This window comes from Leiobunum rupestre, chromosome 1 (genome assembly GCF_980474605.1).
Source record: "Leiobunum rupestre chromosome 1, qqLeiRupe1.1.hap1, whole genome shotgun sequence".
NCBI classification, from domain to species: domain Eukaryota; kingdom Metazoa; phylum Arthropoda; class Arachnida; order Opiliones; family Sclerosomatidae; genus Leiobunum; species Leiobunum rupestre.
In genome coordinates, this window is record NC_143384.1 from 89,287,989 (window position 1) to 89,301,692 (window position 13,704).

Genomic DNA, 13,704 nt, shown 5'->3' on the forward strand with positions numbered 1-13,704 from the left:
GAATAAATATTAGAGGGCTCACTCGTTTTGAGTCCGCGGCTCAAGCAGTGACGGCGATCCCGTGGGGGCTCTGGGGCTCGAGCCCCCACGGGGAAAACCCAACGAGGGCTGAGCCCCCACAGAAATAAAATTGAGGAAAAAAAGCAACCAGGGAAGTATTTATTATCTTACTGCCTTTATTTGGGTTCGAATTCAGTCTTTTTACAGAAGTTATTTTGAGATTGCAGATGCGAGTAGCGTTAAATTAATTACGATAATATCAATGTATTCATTGACGGATGAGATATAAAAAAACACTTTAAAGAAATATGTATAGTAATAAAAATTTAGAGCTGTACATTTTCGTGCTTAAGTTTTAAGTATATGAATTTTTGGATGAAAAAATTATGGCCTGTGCCCCCACAGAAATATTTTCCGATCGCCGCCGCTGGGCTCAAGCCAAATTTATCTATACTATACTCATAGAACACCATACGTTTTTATCTAGAGATAAAAATTATATATTTTATCAATAAAGAAAACGGTTGAAAGCAGAGGTAATCTGAGGCCCGTGGTGAAAGTTACTCGCGGGCCCTTTAGTTAGCGCCTCCCCCCTCCACCTTCCAAGTTAACCTGTTTTGGCACCCCCACGCCTTGTAAACATTGTCCAAATTATCCCCCCTCGAGCCTTTAGAGTGTTTTCAATCCTTCTGATATGAACCCCCCTGTTGTCTCTTTGATGGGCCCCTATCAGTCCTTCGTGGGCGATTTACAGCACTGCCCCGGGGATTTTGCCTCCTCCTACACGGCCCTGAGGAGTTCACAAGATTTTTAGATAAAGCAGGATACGTGACAAATAAATTTTAAGCTTTAAGCCATTGTCTTGTGCCGTACGTAATTTTAACCCTTGCTGGATAGTATCCTCCAATCCGGGGACGGCGATCCCGTGGGGGCTCCGGGGCCCAAAGATAAAAAAGAAAGCGCAGAGCCCCCACTGAAAAATATTTGAACGGAAAGTCCCAAGACCAATTTTAAATTATTGTTTTTAATTTATTAAAAAGTATTAATTTCTTATTACTAAAGAAGGGTACATAAAACGAAATAATCATAAGTTTTAGTCCTATGAAATTTTTAACCCAAAATTTATCCGTCGCGTACACAGCTTTATCAAAATATTTTAATTATCCAAAGACAACGACTTTGAATTAACTATAAATGAATTCATAGACGTTTCAGATATCAGAAAAACACTGTATTAGAAATTAAACATTAAAATTATTTAAGTTTGGTGTACATAAATTTTATATAAAAAATCAGCCGAGTCCCCCCCCCCCCCCCCACCATAATTTTTGCGATCGCCGCCGCTGCTCCAATCGCTTTTTGTGCCCCTTTGTCTACCCTGGTTTATGTAATAAATACAAATCATATAAAATCTGCCATGTCTAACCACGGCCAACTTTGATCGTGCGCTGTTCGCGCTACAGCGGCCAACACATTCGTCGAAATTCTGCGAGCAAGGATTTTCCCCCTGTAAACGGTACTGTAACGTGTAGGAGTTCAGCGCCACGCTCGGTTTTTATATTGTCTTCAATGTAAAAACTATTCTAAAAATAATAATCAGCTAGGGGCACTGACGTCATACACATCTTTTGCTCATAGGTTAACACAGAAACGTCAACGAATTAAATGGCCGCTGTAGCGCGAGAGATCGAAGTTGGCCGTGGTCTAACACTTTTCCTCCAAATTAAGAAACTAACTAAATCTACTTTATGCGTTATAACATAAAATAACATCTGCCAATAACATTATAAGGTTAAAATATAGAAATTACCGTTGTAGAGTTTGTTTAGAAAAATAAATGTACCTCCAAAAAACACAGGCCTCTGCTGCCGCTTAGGTTACAAAATAAACACGGCAGAAGCGTTTATTATTTTGACCGTCGAACGCTCGGAACAATCGCAAAATGCGCGGTTAAAAACGAACTTTTCAAAAATAAACGTGGGTCACGTGGGAGCAAAGTTCCCATGACTCGCATTATCGACTTAACAGCCAATAGAATTTGGTTCAGTCAATTATATTTTTAGAGGTGGACTACTATTGAGGAGTTCGTCCTCTGAACAAATAATTTAGAAACATTTTGAGACGCGGAATAATCCGCGACTGGTCTCATATCGTATTTATTCACTCGAGCTCGTCTTGGGCTCGTATCATTAACATTTTTTACGATAAGTCTCTACTCGGGCTCATTTTTATGCTATTTTTGGGACAAAGACTCAGTCTCGTCTTAAAACAATTAAGGGTCTCATCTCAGCTCCTAAATTAGACAATATATTTCTTGGACTTGTCTCGTGCTCAAAATGTTATACGTTTATTCGAATGGTCTCACCCGAGGTTCGAGATTTAATGAAATTTAGAAGGGACTCGTCTCGGGCTCAAAACTTAATTCTAATATTTCGGTCTCTAACTCACAAATTGGCTCGAATTTGAGACGAGCCCGTGCAGCTATGCATATACGTTGAATCCTGCCAATAAATTTCCAAAGACTAGCTGGCCTGAAAACTAGCGTATTTTTAAAATATTTTTTTAAATAAAATTAGTACCATGATATATCCGTCGGTGTAAAATTTATTGTTAATTAGCTTAGGGTAACCTTCACCTTCCAAAATCAATCGATATTTTCTGTGAAATATTTACTTTATACATCCGATTGCCATATTTATTTGTTATTCGTTGGTCTGTTTAAAATTACCGTTTTTTTAAGACCTAGGTGGGATTTTTTGCCGTAACTTGGTGCAAATTAAATATTCTACCTGTTATCACACTACCGTGATTTTTAAACAGTGTTGGGTGTCTCGGGGTTGGTCCTGGCGCGAAAGAAGGGCCATTGCGAACATCCTATTTTTATAACACTCCGATTCAAGTGAGTTTTAATGTCTTTCACCATTTGATGCAGCTATTGTTTTGGTCACGTTTTCCATGTCACCTGTTTTTTTTTAAACTCTCAAACTGATTTTTCGCGTTTTTTTAAGGTAACACTATATGTGTCCCGGCACGTTGATTGTTAGACTTAATTTTTGTTCTCACCATTAATGCCTATCGGTTGGAAAACCACCTTTATTTAAAAAAGGTTAATTTTTCCATCAATGAGTATTTTAGCATAGTGTTATATATCTTTAGATCAATGGTGGCTGTCGCCTTTTTCGCTTTATTTATTTTAAGATTGCGCGTTAAGTCGCAAACAACCCGAGTCACTCCTTTGACTAATTGCATTCATCAACGCAAAAACTTCATTTCCTTTGAACTCTCTGAGAACGTTAAAGGGGCCAAAGGAGGAACCACGGAAAAAACCTTTTTTTTTGTCGGAAACTTTCTTCTGGATTACTCATTAAAATATCGCGAAAGTTGTTTTGAATTAAGAACCACTTCACAGAAAATGGCGTTATTATTTTCTAAAAGTATCTTTCGTAAAGTAAATGCAACAGCTACAGCCGAATGGTTATGTAAGAATGTTGCAAGTTTAAAACATGAAGCGCTGAATTTTTAATACGGCTTATAGAAGTGATTAAAAAAATACATGACCTGTATTTCCCCTCGATTAGAACTCTTTGAAACCAGCGGCAGCGGCTGCTGCTAATGTAAAACCGTTTTAACGATTTTAATAGGAAATTTGGACCCCAGAAACCAAATAGTTCTTCGATAAAGCAAAATCACTTATCCGAATGAAGGATTATGTGAAGGCAGTGAATTTAAAGTCAGCTTTCTTAGCAAATGATGATGTGTTACCATTTCTCCGTCTTAATGCTTTTAATTGCCATAATGTTTACCGAGGGAAAAAGGGATATTTCACGATGTCTGCCCGCCTGTTCTATTCAACCAAACTGCCGCCATTAATTCAGGAGGCAATACAATATCGGTAAGAAATATTTTAGTCCTAAGAACCGATTATCAGGTAATAATTACGATAGATCTTATGTCGTATTATCTGTATTTTCGCTCACATATCATCAGATCAGTTCATACAAACCATATATTTTAATCCTGAAATTAATCTGTTTTCATTGTTAACCGATGTAAGACTATGCGTCGTATGCGTCAAAGATATCAGCTAATAATAATCAAGCTACCAGCTATTCTAATACCCAAGGCACCATCTTAGTCCTTCGTCATCGAGCAACTTTGAAAGCCATTAATTCAGGTGGCCGAGTTACAGTGCGTAGGAGGGTGGTGGCAAGCCCTTCTTACCACGCGAGCCAACAGATCCCTACATTAACTATTAATGTTAACCTCAACAAGTTTTTACGGAAGGGGAAACCGAAGAGCTCTGGGAAAACCCCATAAACCAGTGGGTAGAGAACTTGCAAACTCAATCCTCTAGATTTTAATCCTTTTAAAATTTTAAGTACAGTTTATTTTAATTTGATTTTTATAAGATTACAAATACTTATTGTACAAGTCAGAAAACTGTTTAGCTTACTAAATCTGATTTCTTACTTGGAATAACGTATCACATACAGGTAATAATCGGATTGCGGGGCGAGGGGAAAGTAAAATATGAAACAACATTAATTATCTTTAGTTATCTAAAAATGAAGACCTAAATAAAGTGATAAGTTGACCGTTGGAATTACTAATTCAAAATATTCACCCCGATACTAAAGGTAGAACGGGGTGGTGCTAAGACTGACGCACTTAATGCGTACTTAAAAAGACACTATCTTCACCTCCGACTTTGGTCAAGTTGGGCCGGGATACTGAACTTCCACTCAGGCTAACAGGGAAAGGTCCACGCACTGTCTCTGCTCTGGTTTTGGGCGGCGCAGTGGCTGGTCTCCGTATGAGGTGCCATGGCTCTTGGATTCCCCCATTTTGGACACCAACCGGCGCCCCGGTGCCCAGGGGCCTAGGAACGTTTTGTATTAAGAGGGGTACATTTTAAATATTGAATTTGGCGCCCCCTGTAAAGAAATAAAATATTTAGCGCCACGTTCCAATTTCATTGTAATCTTATATCCTTAGAATGATTAAGAAAAACTAATGGGAAAATTCCTAAGAAAACCATTTTGCACCATTTTCCCAAAACGATTCTCTAGTTTCCCTGACGCATTCCTTTAGATATCCTTAAGGGTTTCCGGAACATATTCCTTTTGCTATCCTTAAGGGTTGACATTACATATTCGATTAGATATCCTTAAAGGGATGGTGAGATCAAAAATAGCTTATTTAAAAAAAATCATCCTAAAATCGATCTTCATTCGTCGGAATAATTTAAATTCAATTTTTTTAAAATTGAAAACTTCGGCGAATTCAGTCGCAACATTTAGAATGGTAAAAATAGTATTTCGAAAACGGAAAAAAGCGGAATTCTATTTACGAGTAAAACTTGTCTGTATTCGAGGATAGGCCCTAAATGGGTTAGAGTGTGCCATAACTGGTGGCTTTACCGGGGAGTCGGGGTCCATAAGGGTGGTGGCGCACTTGGAGATGTTAGCACCCATCAAATGGTCCTATTCTCACATCCGACTTCGGTCTGGTTTGGGCTGGATACTGGGCTTCGGTTCAGGCTAACGGAGAGGGTCCGTTCAAACTGGCCACTTCGGCGTATTGGGTAGCCTGCTGTGGGGCGGCGGGCCTCCGTATGAGGGCACGGCGGTCCTGTTTCATGTTCTTTTGGACTCACAGCGGGATCTCCGGTGCCAGCTTACTTGAGCCCTTTCCACACTAGTTTCTTTTTTATCGCGGTATGAAACCGGAATAGTTGACTCGCGTCCAGACGGAAGTTTAAACCAGTTCCGATAACGTGATCGGTTCACTTCGTCGTAGTGTGAACAGAACTAGCTCACTTTGTTATCAAACCGCGATCGGCACGGCTAGAAAATGTTCGGCGTAAAGAATGTAATTTACTAATGTTGATGAAATATAGTATACGTAATGGACATAACAGGTATTTAAATAACAAAAGAAAGAGAAAATATAGAATAAAAAAAATGAGTCTACTATTTAGGAATGTCCATTTGAATTACAAAACAAATTCTCTGCACACCATTTCATCGATGGTTATCGTGAAGAAACCGGCTAGTTTTTTTATTTATATTTAATATGAATGATTAAAGTTAAATGCTTGATCATTTTGACAAACCATTCGTCGTTTTTTATAAAAAAATAATATCAGACCTTAAATTTTACACATAGTTTTAAAAACATACGATAGGATAGACAATATTTATTTTTAATAGACTATTCGCAAATTTGTGATAAACAACGAGTCTGAACACCGTCTTACCGATATCGATAAAGTTTAATATTAGGGGACTAAACGATCATCTTCGGTGAGAAAAATATTTAAATTTAAATGGTTTGAAGACGAAGTTATGGTATTTGGTCACAAAAGCTTTGGGTTCAAAATTTCCGTATGACCAAATCTACCTTTTCGATTCTCCGAGATCAATTGAAGCCTTATATTGGAAAACAAGATTCACAAATTAGAATGGGTACGTCCACTGTTGGAATAATGTTACCGAAAACCTCATCGAAAATTATATTACGCTCTTCGTCATCGGACCATGTATTACCACGTTCAGTCATCGTGAATACGAACCACTCAACCACTGATAATTTTCATTTGACGACTATTTATATTATTAAACCACGAGATTGCTTAAAAAACATTCAGCTAACTCATAACAAAACATAAAACTATTTTACCTAAAAAAATGTGCTTGGCACTAGGGTTATTAAAAAATTGTTGTATTATTTAAAAATAAATAGCTCGATAACTGATATTTATTTTAGATAAACGTTCACCTTCATACAGTATAGTATTATTATATTTAAATAGACATAATTTTAAATTTTTTAATATTTAATTTGTTAGGTAACCAAAAGTCATATGTTAATAACGTTATTCGATATAAATATTTTATTTAAAGATTGCAAAAGAAATACTTTTAATAAAATGTTACTGGCACGTCTGGTGCGTCCACACGCACTTTAAAAATGACGGAAAGCGCGCCGAATACGGTGAAACCGGGTCGTGACTACCTCTCGATGTAGTCTCAGCCCGGGTCGAACCCGCGCCAAATTTTGTCGTGTGAACATGGTTGTCCCAGGCTCGGCCCACTTCTAAACCGCTCTAAAGTGTCCGTGTGGAAAGGGCTCAAAGCACTGATGTGTGCCCGTCGTTCCCCTTTAGGAGCTCTCTACAAAGGGCTTGACCCTCTACCTACGTAGGTGGGGTGCCGGCTGGAAATGCTATAGCATCCGTTCTCTATCCCACAGCTGTGCGCGAACTGGGAGCTGGTCGCCCCAATGCTGCGCCTTTTGTCGGGATGGGCGGCTTGCGTCGAGGGTGCGACCATCAGTAGTAGGGTTCTGCTACCCATGCTGCATTTGTCACCTGTTCGGGCTTGTGGACGCTGGCGTAGGGCATTCTGATGAGACCAGCGGTATATAAATTTCTGACCACATGTAATATTCCTTTGCAAACGTGATGACTTCTGAGTGTTTCTAATTTATATAATTTCGACGCCAATTTTGCTCTGCCATTTTTGATACAAATGAAAATTGGTTGTCGCGCCATCGATCGTCTTTTGGCTTTACTACGCAGTTTGACAGTAATGATACAATCTTTTTACTTATATTTAATTTGAAAAATACGACATCATAAATTGCCATAATATAACTTTTATTCTAATTATTGCCTTTTTCATAATTTTAATTTAATTTATAATATGAAAATGGAAGAATTTTGTTCGGAATTCGTACTTTCTAAATTCGTAACGAAACACGTGGCGTAAACTGCGACCGTTGGTTTGAATCGTCATTTGCCGTGACTTGCCAGTAGGTGGCGAAGGGAAAAGTTTTTTTTCTTTTCAGAGGATGAGAATCGTCCCTAGGCAAAGCTTTTAATTTTTCCATGGGTTAGTCGTTGATATAAAAAAAATTAAATGGAGACGTATGATTAATAAAGGTTTTTTTAATCAGAGAAGAAAAAATTAAGGGCTGATTGAGTCCGAGAAGACCGCGAGCCCATGTAATAAAGGTTAGAAGAGTTTTTACGCGGTAACGTGAGATGATTTCTTTCTTCTGTGCAGCAGGAATTATGAAAGAAAAAAGATGGACGAATTTAAATCGATTAAATAATTTTTGTCAGACAAAATATTTAAAACTGTAAAAAGTATAAATGTTAAAATAGATGTGTTGGCTTAACATTCTCAATATAATTATCTACGGGATAAAGGTCTTGCAATAACGTTTTATACGTATTTGATTAAATAATTGTTTAATCCCTGCAAAACTTCCCAGAACATTTTTCCGCAAATCGGAAATTTTTTTAAAACTACCGTGAGAAAGACTCGACGTTGAAGTGTCTAGACTCTCAACTAGTCTAGAAGTTTGGTTTTACGTATTGAGTCGGAAAATAAAGGCCAAAATGCCACTTTTAAATGTGGTGTAATTTGCGAACAATACTAGGCGAGGCATGGCATTAAAACCTATTCATCGATTATTTGGGAAAAAACGGAAAATATTCCGGAAAAAAGACCTCGGTTTATTTCCACAGAAAATATTCCGACTTGCATTTTTTAACCTTAAGTCCACTATAGCCTAGAATGTCTTTGTGTTTTTCAGGGCTTTGAGATTTGGAGAAACCCCACAAAGAAGACCTTATGACATACGCATGGAATTTCAATACAGACGAAAGAATCCAACGGGCAAGAATATAGTTTTGGAACCCATCGAAATATCCTTCCTGATGCCCATTTTCCGAGTCTGGTTCTGCGGAACGGCGCTCTGAATCATCGTCTTGTTCGTCGAAATTGCACATCGATATTCTATTGAAATCAATCAGCGCTAGCGTTGGAACGTTTCTCATGGATTGCACATGAATCTGTTTAATAGCAATAGCCCGACTATGAGCATATTTGCCATTTTCTTTTGACACCACACCGGCACAATTTTACGTAAATATTTGTATATGTTGTTGTAAAGTGATTTGTCGCTTTTATAAGAACTGGCCAAACATTATGGGATTGGTAATGTAATTCTTTGTGAAATGTAAAAGCATGAACCTGAAATATTGTTCCGTGTTTTTTTATCTTATTAAGTACTTTACATATTCTGAGAAATAATATTTGTAACACATTTAAAGCACATGGAAATTCCCAATGATCTAAGTTTGGAATTTTTACACAGTTTTAAACTGATGAAACGTAGCTTAATCATACTAAATAGTCGACTTATTAAAAGCCAATTTCAAATTACACATTTTATAAACCCAAAGTATTGTATCATATTATCAAATGAAATACTAAACATTTTCTATACCGGAAGCATTTGATAATGATTTAAAACACTTTATTTAACATTTTGAAATTATATTTAAAAAAAGTATTTTTTTAAAATAATACATTGTCGCATATATGAAAACTATATGTGGAAGAGTTGTTCAACGGAGATAGCAAAGCTTCCAAATGATACGAAACTGGTTTATTTACATATGTACAAGGTTACATGAGAACGAGAAATTGAATACTGAACCAATTAACAACAGTTACCGGCGATTATATACAGTGTTCAAAAACGTATTATTGATAATCGAGTAGAGTAGATGTAATACGGGTAGAGAGTCTTCATCGTATTAAACTTCAACACTCTCCCTCGATGAAGACTTAGATAGTGCGACCAGATTCATTTTCTGACGAAAACGAATGAAAGATCCTGCTGGAAGACCCTTCGTAAAGATGTCGGCTAATTGCTCTTCGCTTGGTACATAGACCACGTCAAGCTTACCGCGGTCAACCAGTTCTCGAACGTAGAACGGCGAATACTTATATGTTTCGTCCGACGATGAAACTCGGGGTTTTGGATCAGCTTGATCGTACCGGTGTTGTCGACTCTTAGAACACCAATGACTGCCATGACTGACTTTATCTACACGACGTCTTTCGCTGCCTCTGTAGCTGCCATCAGTTCTGACTCGGTCGTTGAAAGACTGCCTGACTGCTGTCTCCTGCTGGCCCAGGTGACCAGAGTGGAGCCCATGAGACAAACGAGACCAGTAGTAGAACGTCTGGTCTTCTCGCAGCCACCATAGTCAGCATCGGAATAAGGGACTATGGAAAAAAACGTCGTCTGATCGATCTAGCAGCCCAAGATTCGTCGTTCCTCGTAGATAGCGACATATTCGTTTGACGGCGTTCCATTCTGCGATCGTCGGGTTTGCCATCGTCTGAGAGTCACGATTTACAGCGAACTCTAGGTCGGGTCTAGAGCCCATGGCGGCATATCGAAGGCTTCCGATTGCTGATGAGTACCAGGTCGACGACTCGAATGGTTTCTGATCTTCTACGCTCAAACCAGGAACCATAGCTGGTGTCTTTACTGGTTTACACTCAGCCAGGTTGAGACGTTCCAGCACTCGTTCAATGTAAGCGCTCTGATGAAGGAAGACTGACCCATCCCTCGTGACATCGATTTGAAGACCAAGGTACGTTGCTGCTGGACCAGTGACGATTTCGAATTCCTCGCTGAATTTCTTAATGAACTCATCAATTGCTTTATCAGAATCTCCGGCAACCAGCCCATCATCGACAAACAAAACCAGGACCAGGAAAATATCGTCAGTCGAATAAACGTAGCGTCTGAAACCAAAAATCTCGAAGAGACTGGTCAATTTTCTCATTCCAACATCTAGGTGATTGTTTCAGACCGTAAAGACTTTTCTTCAGTAACAAAACTCTACCACTTCCATCTTCGAACCCCTCAGGTTGACGTAAGTAAATCTTCTCCGCCAGAGTACCATGGAGAAAAGCCGTCTTGACGTCAAATTGCCACATGCTGAGTTTCTTCTGGGCGACGATGATCCGAAAAATTCGTAGGGTGTCGAAGCGTGCTACTGGAACAAATGTCTCGTGATAGTCCCACCCTTCTCGTTGAGTGAACCCTTTTGCTACGAGTCGTGCTTTGTCTTTGGCGACTGTTCCATCTTCTGCGATTTTCGTTCGAAAAATCCACTTGTTTCTAACGACTTTTTGACCCTTCGGAAGATCGACCAACTGGTAAACTCCCAGTTTCTTCAAGGCTGCGAGTTCTTCTTCCATCGCTTTATCCCATTTCACGTGGTCGATGGACGAGTGAACTTCCTCGATGTTCGTAGGTAGCAAGTCGCAAACCAAGAACGCCTTGTCTTTTGGAGGTGAACATGCCGTGCAAGAGATCGGCTTCAACTTCATTCTATCTCAGAGAACAGGACCCTCGGTTCGTGTCGTCTCAACTGCTTTAGTAGACTGACCATCTTCCGAGACGGGTATGAAGGCCACGTCTTTTGGTGATCGGACGGATCTGGTAGTCTCGTCGTCTCTGGTCTGAGCTCTCATCTGGTGATGAGGATGACGTTCCATCAACTTCCTCAGCGTCCTCTTCGGCAACACCAGGCTCTCTCTGAAGAAAAACAGGCAGTGTCTCCATGATACATTTCTCGGGATTAAATTTCACGTCTCGAGACCGAATAATGTTGCCGAGTTCAGGTACTCGATACCCATCGCCATTTTCTTCATATCCAACAAGAAGCCCTTTGAAAGCTTTCACATCTTCTCCTTTGGAGTATATACGTAGCAATCGGTACCGAAGACTCGAAGATGCTTTATCGATGGCTCTGGCTTGCCAGTCCAGAGTTCGATAGGCGATTTCCCCTTAACTCGAGTAGGTGCTGTTCGATTCAAGACGTACGTCATAGTGTTGACTGCTTCAGCCCAAACTTTTGGCGGTAAATCCGGCTTTGAAAACAGCACCACTCTGACGGCTTCCATTATCGTCCGATTTTCTCGCTGCGCCACTCCATTCTGCTCGGGCGTATAAGGCATCGACGTTCGATGATTTAGACCAACTTATCGTGTCACTTGACGGAATTCTTTATTAACATACTAAGTGCCATTGTCGGTGACTAGTTCTTTAACTGTATGCTCATAGTTCTTGCACTTCGCAAGAAAGTCCTTCAGTCCATCGACGGTTTCTGACTTCTGTTTTAGAAAGTATGTGACTCGAATGCCAGTGTATTCGTCCTTGAATAGAAGGTAGTATCTCTGTCCACTCAATGAAGGAGTCGTAGCGGGTCCCCACAGATCCGAAAGAATCCGTTCGCCAGGTTTCGTTGCTTTGTCTAGTCGAGTGCCAAACTTGTGACGAGACATCTTTTCATATATTAATCCTTCGCATTGCTTGCCAGTGGAATGGTCAACGACTTCGTAGCCGAGTTTCTTTAAGGTCAATGCGACATGGCGACGATCCTGATGTCCAAAGCGTTCGTGCCATATTTGCAAATCTGCTTTCTTGTCATTCTTTGGATCAGCAACCAAAAATATTATCTCTTCAGGCTTTTCAATCACGACGTCCAAGCGATAAAGGCTTTCGACTTTGCCAGGAACCTGAAGTCTCCTTCGCCCTCTCTTCATGACTTCATACAGACCACAGGATGACGACGTGGCTTTAAACTCGAAATTCGGATTCCGACTTATCGATGCTTTCAGAGAGAAAACGTTGCAGGCTAAATCGTTGATGTACCATACATTTCGTATGGCATCTTGGACAATGCGCTTTCCGACTCTATAACTGATCTGGACATACCCTTCACCGTCTGATAGCATTTAGGCCCTATTCCCAACCTGGAGTCTAGCTGGTTTCTCGAACTTCTTGTAATTTATGAAGTTTGTAGCATCATTTGTTATGTGCTGGGTCGCTCCGGAATCAAAATACCACGCAGCCGTTGGTGCTGTATTGGCAAGAAAACCGCTGGATACGAAGAGAACTTCTCCTATGGCGCTGCGGGCTGATTTCGATGTCTCACCAGTTTGGTCGGTAGCTGATTTCATTTTAGGAGCTTTACAATTCCGAGAGATGTGACCAGCCTTGTTACAGTTGTAACATTTCATCTTGTTTTGTCGAATCCTCGAGTTATCGATGGAAGCTGTATTCGACTTTCAACGAGCCACAAATCCAGATGATTCTTCGAAGGCATTACCCTCCCTAGTTGCTCGAACAAGCAGAAGACGCTCGAGCTCGGCGACAGTCTGCTTCTCCGCGGGCAGCGTGTCCCATAATCGTGCAAAACTCCTTGAACTCGTCTTGTGGGAGTGACTCAAATATGCAAGCGATTAAGATACTTTCGTCGAATGAAACGTCTCGTTCTTTGCGGGCTGTCGTCAGAACGTCTGACCAAAGGGAACGCACCTGGGCAAGATGAGTTGCCATGTCGACATCCGGCGACTTCGTTGCTCGTATAAGCGTGGCTAGGAGCCTTCTCAGGCGATTCGACGACTTTTGCTCAAAGATCACCAGAAGTTTATTCCACATATCTCCTAGCGTATCGCAATCCATGATCATATCCTGGACCTTGCTTGTCAGCGACGACCAGATTACTGAACGGACTGTACTGAAAGCGATCTCGTACTTCGTTAAGTTTTCGTCATATTTAGTCATCTCTGCGGACGTTGCTGTTGACCCAGGTACACTCGGTTTAAAAAGTCTTCGACAGCTGAAATTTTTGCCCTCTTTTTAATTATGCTAGAAAACTATAATAGATAGATCGATGAAACCAATTGCAACTAATATTTATTTTTTAATATCTTTCGTTATTTATTGGTTTCGTCCGCCAAAAATTAATATTTTGGCGGGAACCGACAAAACTCATTTTTCACAACTTTTTAAATATTGGTTCTACGGCACTGACTAGCG

General features: G+C 40.0%; 1 protein-coding gene across 1 annotated transcript; it reads right to left on the reverse strand.

Moving 5' to 3' along the window:
• Positions 1 to 12,996: 12,996 nt before the first annotated feature.
• Positions 12,997 to 13,449, reverse strand: LOC149968835 (uncharacterized). Its single transcript, XM_090168982.1, has one exon. The coding sequence runs from the start codon at positions 13,447 to 13,449 to the stop codon at positions 12,997 to 12,999; it is 453 nt and encodes a 150-aa protein (XP_090025108.1).
• Positions 13,450 to 13,704: the final 255 nt, after the last annotated feature.